Source organism: Phocoena sinus, chromosome 2 (genome assembly GCF_008692025.1).
Source record: "Phocoena sinus isolate mPhoSin1 chromosome 2, mPhoSin1.pri, whole genome shotgun sequence".
NCBI lineage: Eukaryota > Metazoa > Chordata > Mammalia > Artiodactyla > Phocoenidae > Phocoena > Phocoena sinus.
In genome coordinates this window covers 166260521-166282549 of record NC_045764.1, presented here as the reverse complement: position 1 = coordinate 166282549, position 22029 = coordinate 166260521, and the positions used below count along the sequence as shown (strand labels likewise).

The window sequence follows — 22029 nt, the reverse complement described above, 5'->3', positions numbered from 1 at the left end:
AGAAGGGGTTAGGGGTGGCAGAGAACAACCACCACGCAAACAAACAAGCAAACAATCAACCTCTCAATCACTGCATTACTAACCACTATTTACACCCTTTGACTTAAGTGGTAATGAGTTCATCAATAGTTAAAGGACAATAACCGTGTGATAAAACTCTAGAACCTTAAAACCAAAGAAAACTACAGAAGGTGACATTTACCCTTTCTCTCCCCGCCCTCCCCCTTCACTGGCCATCACACAGAATGGAAGCAGTCTCTCTCTCAGCAGGCTATTGTCCTAAGTAACAGCTGCCAGATGCTGTTCTTAGAGCAGATAAACTGAACATATTCCCCCTAAGCAAAGTGAATATAACTAAGGAAGCAAAGCAGCACAGCAGTGCAAGGAAAAAAGGACTTGAAATTTACAGCTTAAAATCTCAGAATGTTATGCCTGAGAGGAACCGCAGAACTCATGTAGTTCAACATACTTATTTTAGTATTGAATCAATGGATTCTATAAGGATTCTAGATTCATTCATTTAATATAAAATGAACGGACTCTATGAAGGCTAGGTTCTAATTCCAACTCTGTCTCTGACCAGCTATCTGACTCAAGCAAACCCCTTACCTCCCATAGGCCCATTCATTCAATACTAAAATAAGCGTGTTGAACTAGATGAATTCTATAGTCCCTCTCAGCCATAACATTCTAAGATTTTAAGCTCTAAATTTCAAGTACTTTTTTTTTTCCTATTAAAAGTGAGTGGCCTTTTTACAGAAATTGATAAACTGATTCTAAAATTCATATGAAAATGTTAGGGAACCAGAACAGCCTAAACAATCTTGAAAGAGAAAAAAGGTGGAGGATGTACACTTGCCAATTTCAAATTTTAATACATAGTTACAGTATTCAAAACAATACTAGCATAAGGATGGATGTATACAACCGTGAGATAGAATTGAGAATCCAAGAACAAAGTCATACACTCATGGGCAACTGATTTTCAACAAAGGTGGCAAGAAAATTTGATGAGGAAATAGTCTTTTCAACAAACGATGCTGGGCTACTGGATATCTAAATGCAAAAGAATGAAATCAGACCCCTACCTCACATCATACATAAAAGTTAACTCAAAATGGATCAAAGACTTAAATGTAAGAACTATATTAAACCATAAAGCTCTCAGGAAAAAAAAAGCAATGGGTTTCTAAGATATGACACCAATAGCACAAGGGACCAGAGAATAAAACAGATAAATTAAGGCTTCATCAAAATTAAAAACTTTTGTGTTTCAAAGGACACTATCAAGGTAGTGAAAAAACAAACAGAATGGGAAAAAATATTTGCAAATCATACATATGATAAGGATTTAGTATCCAGAGTGTATAAAACACTCTTTAAGTCAACAATAAAAAGATAAATGACCCAATTTAAAAATAGGCAAAGGATCTGAACAGACATTTGTCCGAAGAAGATATACAAACAGCCAATGAGTACAGAAAAGAAGCTCAAAATCATCAGTCATTAGAGAAATGCAAATCGAAACCACAATGAGATACCTCTTCACACACACTAAAACGGCTAAAATAAAAAAGATCGTGAGTAACCAGTGTTGCCGAGGACATAGGAATGTAAAATGGTGCAGTCACTTTGGAAGACAGTCTGGCAATTTCCCCAAAAGGTTACACAGAGTTACCATATGACCCAGCAATTCTACTCTTAACGTATATGCCTCCCCAAATCGAAAACATATGCCCATACAAAAAACCTGTACACAAATGTTCATAACAGCATTATTCATAATAGCCAAAAAGTGGAAACAAACCAAATGTCTCTCAACTGATGAGTGGATAAACAAAATGCAGTATATCCATATGGAATATTATTCAGCCATAAAAAGAATACTGATACATGCTACAGCATCGATGAATCTTAAAAGTTATGCTAAGTGAAAGAAGTCAGACACAAAAGGCCACATACTGTATGATTCCATTTTTATGAACTGTCCAGAATAGGTAAATTCACAGAGACAGAAGATAGATTAATGCTTGCCTGGGGCTGAGGAGAAGCGAGAATGGGAGTGACTGCTAACGGGTACGGAGTTTCTTTTCGGGGCGATGAAGTATTCTGGAATTAGATGGTGGTAATGGTTGCACAACTCTGTAAATATACTAAAAAAAAAATAATAAATGTAACTTTAAAAGAGTGAACTTTAAAAGTATGTGAATCGTATCTCAAATTTTTTAAAAAAGGCAAAGGCCCTCCTTAGAAAATTGATTTTCTCACTTCTGTTTCAGGCCACCTACTGGTTCATGAAAATATAGAAAGTTTGCAATGATGCTTGACATTTATAATCCCACTGCTACAAATATTACAACAAAATTTCTTTTTAACCAAATTATAGATATCAGCTGATGGTCCGTTGTGTTTACTTTGCCTCTGCACAATGACGATCTGAAAGTGCCTCTGAGTTCATGATTTACCTCAGAGTCCTTTTTAAAATTTATATTTTTCTTAAGTAACTGAGACTAAACAAATGACTTCATTTTAGAAATTTTAGTAATACTGTCACCTAGAAACAGGTAAAAATATTGCTCCTGCATTGACATTAGTTAGCACAGCCATCTTCAAGCAGTACTTTAAAATTTAATTCCTGCTCATAGGACAATAAAAACGCTAGGCAAGAGACAATTTTTCAATATCACTATTGCAATGTAATATGTATAACCAGATGCTTTAAGCCATGAAACAAATGCAGACTTTCTTTCCCCTGGAATATAAATAGGATTCTAGGCTTACTCTATTCAGTAGTAAGAGTTTAAGTGATTTTTTTTTCAAAGCTCTGCAAAGAAAACATACTCTTTATCTTCATCGTCTGTAACTTGTTTTGTGTGTCTGGTTTTCAGTATCAGAAGGCTGTAAACTTTGCATTAGCAATTTAACTCACAATAAAAGCTTTCTAAGCATTTGAAATAGAGTGAAATATTAATTCTTGTCTGATATCACTGAGTTGTATTATACATAGTTCCATATAGTTTCTTAAACAAGAAATCTGACCCTTCTAAAAATGCTTAAGTGTAAAGAGTAGGGTTTAAATAAGAAATAAACATCAAGGTCTGTCATGATTAAGCTACATTCTAAAAAAGCACCCACAGATTACAATAGGGTGACATGACTTTCATTTTTAAGTCAATGAGAACTGCATATACTGTTTTTACTCTTAAACACAAGTGGTTTATACTGTATCAGGGCTGCTAGCCCCAAGAAAGAGATGAACATAGAATGGATGGCCTTATTCAACTTCAGTATTATTTCTGTAGTAATGTGTATAAAATCCAACCACTGCTTGGGCAACCTTAGGAGAAAGCAAGCCTAAGAGATGAAGACCTTTACACCTTTTAATTATACTGTTACCTTATAAAAATATGAGGTTCAACATTTGTTTCCCTAAAAGCAAAGCACAAAACAGTCTCCAGTACAGTAACCTAGCTGATAGTTAAGATGTGTTTAAAATGCATGCAGGACCTTTAAGACTAGAACACGTCAGGGAGTTTTTCTGAATTATGCATATTCAAATGATGGTGTTATAATTCAAGCTGAACAACAACAACAACAAAATCTTGACAAAAAAGGAAATGGGAGAAATAAAAACTGGTTTCTGAGCCAAATGTGTACCATCTCACAGTAGCGTGAAGTACTGGGAAACGTAGGCATGGAGCAGATAAGCTCCCTGTGAAGAAAACTGCATACAGGAATGCAAGAGAAGTACAGCACACACTCTGTTTTTTTCGTTTTTTAAATACATAGGCTCAAAAAACTGTTTCATCAGGGTTTTCTTATAGTGCATCTTTTTAAGATAAATTCTCATTTTTCATTCCAGAAAATGTAAGAAACAGTTTGCAAGAATTCATGCAAACATGTTTCTCTAAGGCCATGAACTGGTTTGCTAAGTTGCATTGTTTTATTCAAGTAACAAGCCCTTCTAGAATAAGGGGTCTCTAAAGGAAGCCAATCACCTTCAACTCCAGGGCCTGCATACTTGTAAGGATCTCTCACTCTGAAAGCCAAAAGGTAGCATGCTCATTTCAGCATTAGCAATATGGTTTCTATTTACATTTTTAAAAATCTAATGAATGTTAAGTTTTTCTGGCAGATTCTTTTTGTATGTTACAAAACGAAAATGCAAAAGCTTAGAGTAAGAATCCTTTTTTCTTAGGAAGGTCAAACAGATACTTCTTGACATCATGTCCTTTACACAATGGCATACTGTTCATATAAAAGGTCTCTTATCCTATAAAAATCTTGACAAAGGCAGCCTTCTAATCCAATGCGTCCAGTTTCCGTCTAGAAACCAAGTAAAAAAAAATAAGTTATTTAGCAGACTTTCTATCCATTAACATGCAGACATAATAACCAAAATATATTAACTAGATTGCTCTATGACTGATTAGGAAATGGACTGCTCTGATTCACAGAATATGGATATAATATTCAAGTCATGAATTTTACATAGACACATAAATGTCACAGGATTCAAATAATAAAAATTTACAATAAAATTATATATCACGTCTTTGAGAGTCACTTTTAAAAGCCGTCAAGGTCATCACTATAAATGTGATGTCTTCACTATAAATTACTGATCTCCAGTTTCTAAAATTAATTCAATCAAGAATTACAGAATTCAAAATAACTAAACATCAGGAGCATCTGTTCAATTCAGCCCTTCTTAAAAACACACTTACTCTACGGACTGCTACTTGATTGTTGCAAACGAGTACACCTCCTACGAACTCAGCTTGGATCCCCTCCCTTAAAAGAACTTGTTTGAAGTCCGACAGTCTTGGTTCATTCATAAAAACTGACTGATGTCCAGGAACCTTAGATAAGGTTAAAGGGGAAAGAACTTCAAATAAAACACCAGACACACAGTTGTACTGAATGAAGTGAAATAACACATGATCTCTAAGATATTTCCTATTATCCCCTGAATTCCTTTGACAGATCATTTCAAGACTATAAATCACATTCCAAGTTAGTCTGAATTTTACCTCATGATTTTACATTATGAAGCCCTTCACATTTTCTGAATGTTTCACAATCAATTTTATTAGTCGTGCCTCACAATAGCAGAACGCCGTTTGATCATGTTATGCTCTTCACTCCCCCACTTGCCTAAGGGGGTCAACTAGAGTGCGAGTAGGCAGAACTGAACAAAAAAATTCATTTTCCAGATCCCAGTCCTTTGTATACAGTTCAGAGGATAATTCTCCCCTGATCCCACTTCCACTTTCCTTCCTCCCTCACAGTGAATGCGTGGGTTTTAGAATCAGAAAGGCAAGCGGTTCAACCTAATGCCACTGCTTTGAATATATTCTCTAGCCATAGAGGATATATGCTCTGAAGTTGCTTTGACGAGTGCCGGCTTTAGCACAGAGAGAAGAAAGTTCCTAATTCCTCCCCACAATTTTGTTGTACTTGAAGAGAATCCAATGACAGAGGCCGTCTCTCCATTCTTTATTGTATAGGAGGGCCAAAGACATCACTTGACAGTCGTGTCAGACTCTCATAATATAGTTTTAATATTGCTTTAAGTTAATTACCTGGAAGCTCTGCCAGTTAACTAGCTATCTCTTGAGAACACGTAAATAAAATACTAGACTAAAACTATACCTATAGGAAATAAATGATTTCTAACTGTATCAAAACCAAAAGTGGTTAAGTTGAATCAATAACACACAAAAATGGAGTACAAGAGTATAACATTCTTAGAAAATTATAAATCTCCTAAATGGAAGCAGGTAGATGACCCTCACAATCATCAAACTTAATATTTAAAAATCCATACTGAAAAACAAATCATGAAACAATTATGTATCTTATAAGCAGATCTGCTAAAGGTTTCCTTACTATCGTTATCATTCTCTAGCCATAGAGGACATATGCACGCACACTGAGACATATCTTAATTTTTTTTAACTCCAAAATGAGCCTATATATGACATATTTTAAATGGTTAAAAACATTTAAAAAAACATTCAAAGGATGACAAATTAAAGGAGCGAGAGAAGCAGCACAAGCTTTTTACCTCATGAGGTGGTAAGGGTTCCAAAGTAGGAATGATCTCACTTTCTTCACCTGTTTCTTTCTCATCGTCTCCAAACAGACTTTTCATGGCCTTCTGCTGTGCTATAACGCTAGAATCTGAAGGAGCGTCCACTTGCATTTCTGAGTCTTCTCCGTCATCCTTAAGTTCTCCTTCTTCTAAAATAACTCCTGTGTCCACTTTGGAAACTCTCATGTCTAAGACACCATCTATCCAAGCTAATTCAGCATCTTTTGCCTTACAAAACTGAAGGGAGCTGACAAGTGAATCTTTTAATCTCACCTAGATATGATGCAAAGGGGAGGGAGAGAAATAATGCCCAAAGAGTATAACTTAACAATTAAATATGATCTATTATTATTTTCGAACTCTAGTACTGTGTATTAAAATTTGAAAATCTTTCATTCATCTGATCTTCACTGTAACTGGTAATGACCTAATGGCCTGTAAAATCATAGGGCCCCTGTCTACTTTCTTAAAGTTCTTAACCTTGACTGTACATTGGGACCACACGGGAATTTTTTTTTTTTTTTTTTTTAACATTAATGCCAGGGTCCCACCTCCAGTGATTCTAATATAACTGGTGAGACTAAGGCCAGAACATTGAGCCCCTTGATTCCCCCAAAGCTCTCCAGATGTGTAGCCTGGGTGGAGAACCACTGATCAGTCTCATCCCCTAGGACCTGATGCTACTTCAGAAGTACTGAATGGCTTAGGGTTTCCTCAATATACCACACAGTTTCACACCTCCATATTCCTGGAACGCTGCTTCCTCTTGTTCTGCCCAGAATGACGCTGCTGCCTGGTGAATTCCAATCCATTTTTTCCAAACAAATATAGACACCACTCTTGCCTTACCTGATACCACCTCCCACTACCAGATATGAGTTAATCAAGCCTTCCTCTGTGCCATTCCTGTTTTCTATACCTGTCTCCATTTTTTTCAATTAGGAATAGAACCTTAACATCTGTGAATTTTTAGAAAACTTCTGAATTCCTAAACATTCCCCATTCCCCTCACCTCTACACTTTCACAAATGTTGTTCCCTCTGCCTGGAACACTTTTTCTCCCTCTCTTTACCACTCTATATACCACCCTGATAACCAATCTAAATAGCCGTCGGGATTCAGCCTAGTTATCCCTTCCTCTGGGAAACTGTTTCTAAACCTCCCAAATTTGGGTTGGAATCTCCCTCTTTATACTCTCATAGCATCCTGTACTTCCTCTATCAGAGGTATAACAGTATGATAAATGCTATTTCCTTGGTACAAGCCCCACAGACTATAAAATCTGCTAGGACAAGGGACCACATTTGTTTCGCTCACCACTGGATTCCTAATCTATCTGTCCTAATCTGCAACAAAAAGTACTTACTTCTACGTGGCTCAAATGCCAGCGTACTTACCTGGTAGATATGAGTTTCACTAGTGGCATCGACTGTTTCATGTAGCTTTGGCATGTACACTTTAATATCTTTCCCACCAAACCCACGGCAGCACTCTGCAAGATCCTGACTGGCCTCTGGTGGTCCATGGACAATGATCAACTGTCGTGGTTTCATTTGATTGATGATTTTCTTAATGGAATCCCCATCAGAGCGTCCTTCATAGTCTATGTAAGTAACCCTGGCTCTGTAATTACATGATTATTCAAGCTTACTTTTCTGGTAAGTTAATTCTAAAATTAGGTTTTTAATGGCTTTTATCATCAGGAAAGAAATGTATCAATATGTAGAATGAGGATTTGAGGAATACACGTGTTATATTGTTAATATGTATTATTGAGCTCTTAGCCACACCCAAGAATGTATACTAGATGATACCACTAGACAAAAAGCCACTTTGCTCTCTGATAACTTGAAAAAATATATTCCAAAATGATCATTTACTGGTGTTAACTGCACTAAATAAAGAAAAAAGGTTCACAATTTTTTAAGGCACAGTGGCTATTTTTAAGACATAGTGCTATTTTTAAGACACAGTGGTATTTTTAAGATGTTAATGCACTCGCAGAGATGTTTGAGTCAAGGAGTTTATTAAACAAGCATTTAGAAAAATTAAACTTGGAATTATACAAGCTCACCTGCTACTAGACTTACTAGAAAGACCAGAAAGAATGTTTTTTCACATACATGTACAATTTAAAGTTTAACCCCCTCCTCACCACCAATTCATTTTGGCATTCAAATATCATTAATGAAGGGAAAAAAAACCACCATACTTCACAAGAAGAAAAAAATTACATTTTAAAAGCACAAACTTACTAGAGGATATTCAGAAATCTCACTTTTGAAACAATGTAAATTATGTGACTCAAGCGCTTGAAATTTTACCTCCTAATCTATGCTCAAAATGCAACGAGAGCACTTACTTTATTTCTATAGATTCTGTTGTAGAAATACACTTAGTAGGAACATCAGATAAATCCTGATCCATGGGTTCATCTCCATTTGTCAGGCCAGACTCTAATTTGCTTTTTTCTTCTTCAGTAGCTTGAAGTTCTGGCACTAAGAAATCCTCTGGTCTAAATAAAAAGTCTCTAATTAGAAGCAGTAACAAGCAAGCCAATATTATTTAATACATACAACTAATTAGTAGATGGCATAATTTTTAGACTCCTCACATATATCAAGATTCAAATACACATTTGATCCAAAGTCAGTGCAACTTCACAATATCAATTATCAGATGATTGCATATATTACGTTCTTCACGACCATCAAGGCGTACACTTTAAAACACCATGTGGGTGAGTGAAAAGGCCCTATCTACACACGTCATTAGAAGACCTTAGTGGCTATCATAAGTATTCTTGCAACCTGGCCCTGCATTTGTTTCAGTAATTCTTTTTCTCAATTTCTGTGGTTTCTCTTGTCAATTTCCAGTCCTTATAAATCTCAGATCTCCTTTGGTTTCCTTAAGACACCCACATTATTCCTTCCCTGCCCGATGAAAGCAGATGACTCTCCATTTTTGCACATTACAGAGAAACCTGAGATACAAAACCATTAGCCCCTCAAAAGCCTTCATCTTTATTTCAACAAACTACTAGCACGACTATTTTCCAATATCAGAGAGTTGTACATTAAAATTAAAAAGCAAACTTTTTTAATGTTCTCTCTGATCTCTACATTTATCATGCCCTACCCCCAAATCCCCTCACACTCCTGAGAATCCAGGCCTCTGTCGCCCAACATCTAGATTACTGCAGGAGCCCACCATCTCGAACTGTAATCCACATAACAACTGTAGTAGCAACCACTTAAAGTGCATTTACTATGAGTCAGGTTCTGTGCTAAGCGCCTTCAAAAGCATAACCTTGTTGTATTCTTACCCCCATTTTTCAGATAAGAAAATTGAAGCTGAAGAGCACTGTCCATATGATAAACAGATTGGCCATTAATTAACTGAAATGGTAAGCAAACTCACCAATACTGTTTAGATTGTTAGTTCTTCTCCCTACTATTTTAGAGGGCCAAGTAAACAGTAGAATTTTCCTAATGAAATTCAAGGATGACCTAAGACCGTAGGCTCAAGATATTTACAAAGAAAGTAAAAGAGAGGGAACTAACTGTGTTGCGGTGGCAAGGGAGAGACAGGTAAGTTTTCCAGTGGTTTGTGAGGCCAGATTCAGCAGCCTGAAAGCTTGGGATGGGAAGGTAGAACCAGGCTGAAGGAAGAACATGGGTAAAGGCATGACATGAAAAAGCTGAGCAGGGGGAAACTGAGAGAAGGCTGGAACCACCGGAGTGGAGAACACACACTGCTGTAAGAGAAATATAGAGAAATATAATAGAAAAGTAGGGAGAAACCAAATTGTGAAAGACAGCGTGCATTATGCTAAAAGGCAGTTGACACTTACTGATCTTTATTCAGGATAGTGGTGTTTTCAAATCTGTGATTAGAATGTGTGATTTCAGTTGTTTTTCTAATAGTGGGTATAGATTTGGTAGATTTTCTATGGTTCCACTCACACTATCTCCTATTCCTCTTGTAACTAAAGCATGTGTGCAGCACTACTTGAGACATAAACCATTTCCCAAACTTAACATAACCTTAGCCATCAAAAGTTCTTCCTATCATATGTCTTTCTCCAATGCACATCCCTTACCTCTTTTTAAGTGGGGAGGGCATGAAAGAGTCCTGATCATCATTTTAAACATTTCACATACCTAAGTAATAAAACTACCAGTTTTCCTTTATTATTAACTCTCTATATGTTCCTCGACCTTTCTATTTTTATATTTCAAACTACAAGCTGAGATACTCAGAAACTAAGTACATGATGACCAGAAAGACCAAATTCTTTGAGCTAAAATGACAATACAGTTACTACCTCCAATCTGTAAGAAAGAAAAACTTGTTTTGCTCACATACTTGATAATTTCTCCATATTCATCCCATTTAATTCTTTCTTCTGGGGCAGGAAACATAGGATAAGACTTTTTAGCCTGTTTGAAGAAACTTCCTTTACGACTACCTTCACCTTTCATCATCAGGTCGTGCTTAGTCTTATGAGCTGATGGCTGGTCAATATCTTCCTCAACGTCACTCTCATCACTGGAATCTATGTCTGCCCTAAGGGAGTTTGGGAAAAGGTAAAGGTCATAAAGTCCCCAAAAGACTTTTAATTAATATTTACAAAATTATTAATGAATTAACATTCACTATTAATTCAATGATAATGATAATATTACTGGATTGATATTTTGTGACATAGAGCATTAACAGCCAGTTAGTAAATTAACATTAGCACTGAAAGGATTTAGTATTCTAGCACCACTGGAAAGATGTAATAAAAGTAATAAAGTCAAAAGAAAATTTAAATATTTTCAATTAAACGTTTTTGTCCAGAAATAAGTTATCAAATTACTTACATAAACTTCTAATCTGTCTGGAAACAACTTACTCTTTTGACTGTTCAAGTTTTTTAGCAGCTTCTTTCTTTAGTTTCTCTTTTTCCAAGTATTCTTCAAGTTCTTTCCCTTCAAGTTTCACACGTTTCCTCAACTAAAGAAAAATAGCAGATGAAAGGAAATATCAATGTTAGGGGGTTAAGGCAGTGGGGTATGAGATACATCACATCTCTAAATTGATTCATCATCTTTAAACTAAATTTTCCTCTGAAATTATTTAAGTTTCCATTATGTGCAATTACAGATCCTATTTAGATTAGGACTAAAATGGAGCTGTCACATTTCCAGGATGGGTTTAATTTAAATCAAACTGGCTAAAAATCACCAATCAGGCAAAGAAAATACAGAGAAGTATTTTTATAATTTGGTGTAGGTGAGACCTACACATGACATAAAACCCAAAAGAAAACGTGAATAAATATGGTGACAGGGAAAAAAATATTCTGACATTTTAAATCTCATGAAATTTAAAGAAACTGAGAAAATTATTTGCAGCACTATTTGACTATCAGAAGCTACTCTGTCCTAAGAGCTCTTCCAAATCGGTTAAGAAAAAGATCAAAAAAGGACAAAATGATATACAAGCAATTTATAAAATAAGAAAAATAATAGCCAAAAAAAGATATATAACTTTACTAATGATTTTTGAAAAAGATTTAAATGTAATACCATCTTTTAATTTATGAAATTGGCAATGCTAATTACTAAATGGGGAAAGGGTACTTTCATCTGCTCTGGGAAAATTAGTGCGACTATGTTAGAAGGCAGTTTGTCAACATCTAAAACTAAAAATGTGCTTGTTGTTTAACACAGCATTTCTACTTCTAGGAATTTATCCTACTGAAATGATCACACAAACATGAAGAAAAAAAGTACATGGCAGCAATGTTTGTAATAGTAAAAAACTGGACATAACTTTAAAATCCATCAACATGGAATGATTAAATCAGTAGTTCCCAAACTTTTTGATCTCTTTTAGACTCTTAAAAATTACTGAGGGCTTCCCTGGTGGCGCAGTGGTTGAGAATCTGCCTGCCAATGCAGGAGACATGGGTTCTAGCCCTGGTCTGGGAAGATCCCACATGCTGCGGAGCAACTAGGCCCGTGAGCCACAACTACCGAGCCTGCGCGTCTGGAGTCTGTGCTCCGCAACAAGAGAGGCCGCAATAGTGAGAGGCATGCACCCCCATGAAGAGTGGCCCCCGCATGCCGCAACTACAGAAAGCCCTCGCACAGAAATGAAGACCCAACACAGCCAAAAAAAAAAAGATTCTGAGAACCTCAAATAATTTCTGGGTTTTGTGGGTTATATTTATTAAAACTTACCATATCAGAAATTAAAACTGAGAGATTTAAAATATATTTATCTGTTCATTAAAAAGTAATAAAACCATTCATTACATGTTAACATTAACATCATTTTTTACAAAAGATAAGTATAGTTTCCAAAGCAAAAAAATTAGTAAGATGTATGGCATTATTTTACATTTCTGCAAGTCTCTTTAATATCTAGCTCAATAGAAGACAGCTGGATTCTCACATCTGCTTCTGCATTCAATCTCTTGCAATATATTGTTTTGGTTAAAGTATATGAAGAAAATCCAGCCTCACACAGATGAATAGTTGGAAAAAATTTTTAAATAGCCTTTTCATGAATATTCTTCTTTGATATTACATTAAAACTCAGAAAGTGGTAGTTTCTTAAAGGTTGGTTGTAATGTGGAATCTGTAACGATACCAATAACTTTTATACTGTTACTAAAATTTACTGATTTATCTTACACTTTGGATCTTTTATTTGTACATTATTTTGCAACTTCATGCAGTAGTTATTTGGAAAATACTAGTTCACTAAGTTACACAGATCTTACAAATATTGACAATATTTTTAAAAATCACATTTGCAAATATCACCACCAATCTCATCAGAAAATTCTTTTAAGTTGTCAGTCTCACAGTGACGGGCGTAAGTTTTCCAAAATTCTAATTTTCACTTGAAAGTTTCAATTTTATCAGATTGAGGCAAGAAATGCTATCAATTGTTTTCCTTAGATCCACAAGCTCAATTATTTATTTTTGGGAAAATATTTGCCAAATAGCCAAGTCTGAATAACTATGTCATTACTTCAAGTAAAACCAGTGTTTCAGGAAAAAAAAAGTGGCTAGTTTAACTCAACAACTCAAACAATTACACAAGTGGTTTTCTTCAGGACAAACATCATATTTCAGTATGCAACACAAGTGCTTTTGTATATTTCACATCTTGGCACTCAGATTATTAAAAAAAACCTTTTTACTAGAAGGATTTAATTAAGTTAGTAACTTTTACTGCTTCATCAAGGACATTCTTAAGTGAAACTGACTTTTTTGAACTACAAGTGTGTGGTAATGCAAAATGCAGTGATTAATCATACAGTTTGGTGCCACTGCCCTGATTTATGCTAAGGCACCAGCACTTTACCCACCATTGCTTTCACTCGTCAATATAAATGTAGACACAGTAAAAGGCAAATAACATCTTAATATTATCATGAAAAACAGTCTGTGGACTCCATGAAAGCATCTCAGGTAGTCCCCAGGGGTCCTTACACCATACTTTTGGGAACCACTGGATTAAATAATCAAAGTACGTATACATAATGTATTATTAAAGAATTATTAAAAAGAATTCATTCACTTATTCAAAAACATTTGAAAATTTATTAATACCAAGTATTAAATACAGTAAATCTGTATCTACTTTCACTGTTCAAAAATATGTGGATAATTTGGCCCCATTTCTTTTTTAAAAAAAATCATATAGATATTTGTATGTAAAAAGAAAAAGAAATCTAGAACATATATGCTTCAAAAATGTCAAGTCATGACAACTAAATGCAATGTGTAATCCTGGATGGGATTCCGAACAAAAAAGGAAAGGGTTGGGGGGCTTCCCTGGTGGCGCGGTGGTTGAGAGTCCGCCTGCCGATGCAGGGGACACGGGTTCGTGCCCCGGTCTGGGAGGATCCCGCGTGCCGCGGAGCGGCTGGGCCCGTGAGCCATGGCCGCTGAGCCTGCGCGTCCGGAGCCTGTCCTCCGCGGCGGGAGAGGCCACAACAGTGAGAGGCCCGCGTAACGCATAAAAAAAAAAAAAAAAAAAAAAAGGAAAGGGTTGGGCTTCCCCTGGTGGCGCAGTGCTTGAGAGTCCGCCTGCCGATGCAGGGTACACGGGTTCATGGCCCGGTCTGGGAAGATCCGCCACATGCCGCGGAGCGGCTAGGCCCATGAGCCATGGCCGCTGAGCCTGCGCGTCCGGAGCCTGTGCTCCGCAACGGGAGAGGCCACAACAGTGAGAGGCCCGCGTACCGCAAAAAAAAAAAAAAAAGGAAAGGATAATTATAAAGGACATTGTTGGAGCATTCACCAAAAGTCAAGTGGAGTCAGTGGATGAAATGGTAGTATCATATCGGTGCTTATTTCCTTATTTCAATGGATGTATTATACAACAGTTTTGCAGGAGAGTCCTTGTTTCTAGGTAATACACACTGCTGTGTTTAGAGGTAATGATGGAATACCTGCAGCTTACTTTCAAAAAAATATCTAATATTGTGTCTATATGTATAAAAAGAAGTCATAAGGCAAATCCAGTAAAATGTTGACAACTGGGAAATCTGGGTATACTATTTTTTATAACTTTTCTGTTAACATTGAAATTATTTTAAAATAAAAAGCAACAAAAAAAAATTAAACCAAAATCAAGTGTTTCTACTATATAGGATGAAAGAGTGATTTACATGTTACACCTGGCATCCCACATTTGCTTACTTGGAAATAAGTTCAATTTAGAAAAGTGTCATTATTTTCCTGTAGTACACACTCTCAGCAGTTTACATAGATCTCTATCTTAACCACAAATAAACTTTGACAGAACATTTACCTCATGATTTACTTTATGCCTGTTGCTATAATAAATTCTACTCTCCATCTTATTTTTCATTTAAGGTATCTAAAGTTAATGACTATATTCAAAAACACATTTCTAGAATAGTCAACCCTAAGATGTTTTTCACCCTAGTCCTTCACTGTATTACCTCCAAGTTATTCCTTTTTCCTAATCAAATTTACTCCAATTCATTAATCCTTATTCATTTACTGTTTTTGCTCTTCTTAAATGAGTAAGATTTGACTCTAGAGAATGATAAATGTAGATGAAAAAATACCATACATAGTAAACTCTTATCTAACATGATAAGAAATCTGGTTTATTGCCTATTCACCTATTTGGTCATTCATAAATTCAACCAACACATTTATTGAGGACCTTCAATGTACCAAGCACTGTTCTGGGTGCTAGGGATACAAAAAAACAAGCTCCCTTTCTCATGGAACTTGTATTCTAGTTGGTAGTAGGAAAAGGAAGACAACAAACAAAGGAAAATATCAGATAGTAATGGGAGCTAGGAAAAATAAAGTAATGTGATGGGTTGGCAACTAACTGAGTAGTAGGCTGGTGGTCAGAGAAGCCCTACCTGAGGAGGTGACCTTTAAACTGAGACTTGAATGACAAGGAGTGACCAAGTGCAAAGCTGGGAAGACCATCAGAGGCAGGAGACCCTGATGCAGTGAAGCAGTGTTGAGCATAAAGACAATGGAATGACATATGGTCAGAAAAGTGGGTGGAGATCAGGTCAGTGGGATCTTGAAAGCCCAGGTAAGGAGTGTGAATTTTATTCAAAGAGTAGAAGGAAGCCACCTGAGGGTTTAAGCAAGGGAATGACATGAAATGATGAATTTTTAAAAGATGGCTTTGGGAGTTGTTCAATGGGTACAGAACTTTTTGCAAGATGAAAAGTTCTAGAGATCTATTGTACACCAATGTTCATATAGTTAACACTGCTGTGCTGGACCCTTAAAAATGGTTCAGATGGTAAATTTAATGTTATGTGGCTTTACCACAATAAAATGAGAGACAGAGACAGAGTGAAAGGGAAAGATATGTCTTTGGCCGCTATGAGAAGAAAGGATTAAGGGAGTATAAAAGTAAAAACAGTGAAACCAATTAGAAAACCACTGCACAGTCCAGGCAACACCACTAGCATGGGCTAGGATGATTGGGAGTGGAGATGGAGAAAAGTAGACAGATTTAGGATATATCTGGAGGTTGAGTCAATAGGACTTTCTCCTGGATTAGATATGGGTAGTGAGAGAAAAGTAAGGAACTGAAAATAAATTTTAATAATCTGTGCATTAGAAGCCTGGACAGTGGTTACCCGTGGAAGGACAGGGAGGATCAGAAAGGGGGTATCTGGGGTACTGGTAATAGTCTGTTTCTTGATCTGGGTATAAGCTAGACAGGTGTGTTCAATTTGTGAAAATTCATCACGCTGTACACTTACAATATGCAAACTTTTCAGTATATATTACACTTCAATGAACATTTTTTAAATTTCTGTATTTGGGGCTTGAATAAATATGTGGAAAGCACTGCTAGTCCATGACATGAGAAAGACTCAGAGAAGAACAAGTTTGGGAGTAGAGGAGGAATAGTAAAAATTACTTTGGATGTCACCAAGTAGAGGGAAAAGGTGATAGATAATGGAGAGAAAAAGAATAATTACAGAAGAAATACCCCTAACAAGGTGAGAGGGCAAAGAACCCTAGACATATGGGGCTTCCCTGGTGGCGCAGTGGCTGGGAGTCCGCCTGCCAATGCAGGGGACACGGGTTTGAGCCCTGGTCTGGGAGGATCCCACATGCCACAGAGCAACTATGCCCATGCGCCACAACTACCAAGCCTGCGCTCTAGAGCCCGCGAGCCACAACTACTGAGCCCATGCGCCACAACTGCTGAAGTCCGCACGCCTAGAGCCTGTGCCCCGCAAGAGAGAAGCCACCGCACCGCAACGAAGAGCAGCCCCCGCTCACCGCAACTAGAGAAAGCCTGTGTGCAGCAATGAAGACCCAACACAGCCAGAAGATGGAACAATGATGATTAGCAGAAGTGGTGAGGTTCATGAATTGAAAGTCCCAATGGGACCAAAGAATTGCTGGCATGAGAGTACTAGAGAAAGTCAGCTATGAGACCAGAGTGGGATGCTTGAGGGAGAGATCTGGAGATCATAACAAGGTTAAAGGTATGACCATGGGAGTGGACAGCATGATCATGGGAAGGGATGGCTGAGGTGGAGTGGAGGAAAAGATCATTAAGAAATAAGGTGTCAAGGAACTGAGAGGGCCAAAAACTGGATAAATCATACATATGGATGCTAAAGTCATCAAGAATAGAGTCCTGAGTATGAGTGGACTGGAAGACTGTGAACCAGGGTCTAAAGTCACCGATGAACAACAGAGAATGACCAAGAGATCAGTGTCTGAAACAAGGAGGGGTCAGTGTATTTTCAAGTCTGACAGCATGAACTACAGAGGGAAGAGAAATGGCTTGAAAGCTGCAACACAGAACAAGGATACCTACCCCGCCCAAAGTACACAAAGCATGAAAGAGAAGGCTACAGGAAAAAGAAATCATCAGGAAATAGCCAGATTTCAATTACAGGAAGGATGTGAAAGGAATTTTTCAAAGAGCAAATAAGAATACAGCATATATGCATACTCTCTGGGTATGGTTCCAGAGGGTACCATGGAAGGGTTCAATACTGAGAGTTTCCAATTAAGGAGCTCTGAAATATGTGCTGTTAAAGCTTCTCTACTGTTAGATAAAAATCCTGAAACAACTTCAAGTTTTATTTTGGGTCACTGTTATAAACATCTTGTATAATGTACCTCCCAAACAATTTTAAGATAAGGTTCATGGACTTCCATGGCAGTCCAGTGGTTAAGGCTCCATGCTTCCACTGCAAGGGGCATGGGTTCAATCCCTGGTCAGGGAACTAAGATTTCACACGCCACACAGTGCGGCCAAAAAAGAAAAAAGATAAAGTTCAGATACAAGCACTTACCTCTATTTCTGTAATTTTTTCAGAAGGATTATCAATTAGGAAACGTGCTAAAGTCCCAGGAGTAGTTCTGTAAGTTAGAATGATCGAGTTTTTAGGGTCCTGGCACCACTGAATAAAGAGATCCCTTGAAAATCCACATTCCAGGTCGGGCTGGCTGGCAAGTACCACTTTAGGGCTAGGTACTCGAGCCAAGTCAGAAAGACCATGACATAGAGAGAGATGACGAAACTGAAATGGATTATTTCTTTTGTCTTCAAAACATCTCATCAATTTATCACTCATCCATTCTACCTAATATGGGGGGGAAAGGTGACAATAATTAGAAAATACTGTATTATAACCTCAATGTATCCTACAATAGTCAAGGAGTTCAAATTCCATCTTGTTTAAAGTCTTTTTCCCACCAATGGCTGCTTATATTTGTACCATGTTAATAAGCAGCTTATTGTCTGTTTCTATTCCCCATCAGATCTTCCCAGAAATTCATCCCTAGAAATCTAATTTTGCATTATGTTGCAGTTATAAGTCACCTTAAATCTTATTCAGAAGGCGGTATATAAGTTCTAAATGAATATCTTACCCCAGACATTGCTACTTCAAGAGAAAGAGCTTATCCAAAAGGAAGAGAAAAACAGATTCTAACAATTATATCCTATGAAGTAGGTTCTACTTTTGCCGTCATTTTACAGATTGTGATACTAAACATTAGAGAACCAAGTTGCCCAGTCTGTAAAATGGGGACAAAAACAGAACCTACTTCATAGGATATATAAGGATTAAATGAAAATAATACACAAAATGTACAGAACAGTAAGTGGTTGATTTTTAGTTTTTATCATCATCATCATCATTATCAACATTATTATCATCAACCCGAAGAGAAAAAGAAAATCCAAAGGGCAATTAACACATTGTTTTCCCTAAGCCCAATCTCTGTAGCAAACATCTTTATTACAAATGATAACATGAAAACAAACCTGGGACTTAGAAAACTCCACCACATTATAACTGACATTATTTAGGAGTGCCAATGAGTAAACACCCAATCCTGCATCTTTAGTTCTCCAAATTTGATCAAGGAGTTGAGCAAGTTCCAAAACCCGGCCAGCAGTGTCCACTGCTATTAACACATTTCCATCACCTCGAAGTGTTTCCAGGACATTTGCTAGAAAACAAGAATATAAAATCCTTACAGAACATAACAATACTTTGCTATAAAATTAAAGATAACTTTATCTCCATGTTTTTACTATGAAGACTATAATTTATAAGAATGCCATTAACTCTCAATTTTTTTTTCCATTGAAAAATTATAAATCGGTGGTTTCCAACCCTTTCCCCCACAGTATACATAGAAAATGACATTTGTATAGTATACTGGGAAAATTGGGTGAATAGGGCAAATGCAATCAGCCTTGGGTTTCCAGGTCACTCTGGTCTTACCTGCCTACCTCAATGAACTTCATTATAAAACATAATTCCCAAATTTATACACACACATTTATAGTTTAGATTAATACATACATGTTTTGTATGTATGTATGCCTGTAGAATAAAAGATAAATAATATTCCCTCTTCCAATAAAAGACTTTCTAGATGAAAGTCTGCTTGGAAATATTTAGTCAAATCAAACTCTAGCAAAAACAAACAAACAACAAAAAAATACCAAGAATTGAAAACTTCTTAAAAGTTAGAGTAACACAGTATATAAGTCATACTTTTTAAGTAGAAAAATGAAGGCAGTGGTATCAAACATGTTGAAAGTGGAATCCAATTTTCCCTGTTGAATTCCCATGCAGCTTACAAAAAAAGAATGTAAGGTAATAGGGCTCAAGCCAAAGCAGAAGCAACCAGGGATGGCCGAGATACATCTCTTTAGAATCAAGACTACTAGATTAGAGCATAAAACACCCAAACACCAAAATCAGCAGACTATTTGCACCCTCATTTACCTCCTTTGTTCATTTTTCTTTTAGAGTGTAAATGTTTTTCTAGTAGATTTATACGAGATCTTTATATATTTTGATGTTCCCTAGACATATACCAGTGAGAGCTAGCTATGTGCTGAATGGCAGGAAGAAACCAATCTTTATACCTATCCCACAGAAGTTAAATTCAAACCAATTAAAGCATCTTTTTGTAAAAATATTGATATGGTCACATAATATTTTTTCAAAAATACTAGAGTTAGCCAATCTCATATGACAAGAAAAATGTCAAACAGAACAGAATAAACAGTAATTCATACTACCATGCACTTCCATAGCTCTGTACAAAGGACAGTATGCAATACATACTCAGAAGTTGCTCGTCTCTTTGTTTTCTCCTCGGCTGCACATACGTAGCATTAAATGAATCTGTGATAAGTAGAGAGGGTCTGCTTAGCATTTCCAGGGAACATCCATTTAAGTGGCTATAACGAAGTTGAAGAAGAGGAATACTTTATATCATTTCAAATAAACAATAGCTTTTCTTACCTAAAAAATAACTTCTTTTATAAGGTTTTTTCCTTTTCTAACTATAAAAGTATACATGTTCCTTGATAAGAAAATCTGGTAAATTCAAAAAAGGAAAATTAAGCTCTTCCAGAGTACCATCACTCAAAAGATAATGGAGGGCTTCCCTGGTGGCACAGTGGTTGAGAGTCCGCCTGCCGATGCAGGGGACACGGGTTCATGCCCCGGTCCAGGAAGATCCCACATGCCGCGAAGCGGCTAGGCCCGTGAGCCATGGCCACTGAGCCTGCGCGTCCGGAGCCTGTGCTCCGCCACGGGAGAGGCCACAACAGTGTGAGGCCTGTGTACCGCAAAAAAAAAAAAAAAAAAAAAAGATAATCGATATAATATTTGGGAGTATATCTTCTAAGTAGATAAATAAATTTTTCTATGCGTATATAGGTATATGTGTTTTACAAAGGTGATATCCCATGTATATGATTATATACTCAGTTCTATATCCTACTTTTCTCCCATGACATTAAAATCATTTTCTAAATCTGATTTTTAACAATTATAAAAGCTTTCTGTTGTGTTTATACAATATTTATTTGGTCATTTCCCTTTATTGATATTTAGGTTACTTTTTTTTTTGCCATTATAAATAATCTATCAAAGAAAACTTCTGCAAAAAGCTTCAATTGCATTTCTAGTTGTTCCTTTAGGACACATTCCTAGAAATGTATTTACTAGAATATATGATATTGCTAAATGCCTTTCCAGAAAGGTTTAACCTTTTTCAGAAAGCTCTCCCTTTTCCAGAAAGGTTCAACCAGAAAGAATGACCAACTCACTAAATATTTCCCAGAAGAATACTACCATTTAAAAACAATTTTAACAGTATTTAATTTAAAAAATCATTATCATTTAAATTGTCTCTTTTTTGACTTTATAACTTTTGTCCATTTTGCAACTGGTATCTTTTTGATTGATTAATACCTGGTCTTATAAATAAGTCTTTGCTCAACTTGATGTAAATATTTTCCCTCGTTTATAGGTCTTTAATTTAGTTTGTTTCAGACATTTTAAACCCGTATGTAATCAAATCTAGCAGTCTTCCTTTGCAACTTGGTCCACTGCCTCTCTGCTTACAAAGTCTTTTCCAAATCAAGAGATCAGACTCACCAATACTGTTTCATTTTCTATTTAATTCTAATCCAACTGAAATTTATTTCATTATGCGGTAAAAAAAAAACCCACAAACCAAGTTTTTTCCCAAAATGTTTGAATACCATTTACTCAAATACCCATCTTTCCTCATTAACCTGTGATTACAAGAGCCTAAAATTCAACTTATTAGTCTTAAATATTTCTTAATAAGATACAAAAGATCTTGAGGATACTGTAATCTAATATAGAATAGCTATGTACTTGATGTACAGAAATTACAAAAGAAGCCAAAACAATTTTATAGAAATGCTATAAGTACAAAATGAAGTTTTAAAATTAAACTACTGTGTCCCCTTTTAAAGGGAGTCTGACTTTAAATATAGTTATATTAGATGGTATTAATGACTTTATCAAAAACAGAAAAAACAAAAAAACCCCACCTGCAAAGTTCCTCTAAATAGCAGGTCAAGAACATATAAAATAT

The 22029-nt window shown here is 36.3% G+C and overlaps 1 protein-coding gene across 4 annotated transcripts in view; it reads right to left on the bottom strand.

Moving 5' to 3' along the window:
- Positions 1–855: 855 nt before the first annotated feature.
- Positions 856–22029, bottom strand: part of CPSF2 (cleavage and polyadenylation specific factor 2) — a 32639-nt gene continuing 11465 nt past the window's right edge. For all 4 annotated transcript variants that reach the window (XM_032622522.1, XM_032622523.1, XM_032622524.1 and 1 more), the window contains 10 exons: positions 20238–20353; positions 18917–19104; positions 17940–18230; positions 10998–11098; positions 10466–10666; positions 8460–8612; positions 7495–7720; positions 6071–6370; positions 4728–4862; positions 856–4326 (listed from right to left, as the gene is read on the bottom strand). In XM_032622522.1, the coding sequence (XP_032478413.1) occupies positions 4234–4326; positions 4728–4862; positions 6071–6370; positions 7495–7720; positions 8460–8612; positions 10466–10666; positions 10998–11098; positions 17940–18230; positions 18917–19104; positions 20238–20353 (1804 nt within the window). In that variant the 3' untranslated portion in view covers positions 856–4233. The remainder of the gene's footprint in view (positions 4327–4727; positions 4863–6070; positions 6371–7494; positions 7721–8459; positions 8613–10465; positions 10667–10997; positions 11099–17939; positions 18231–18916; positions 19105–20237; positions 20354–22029) is intronic.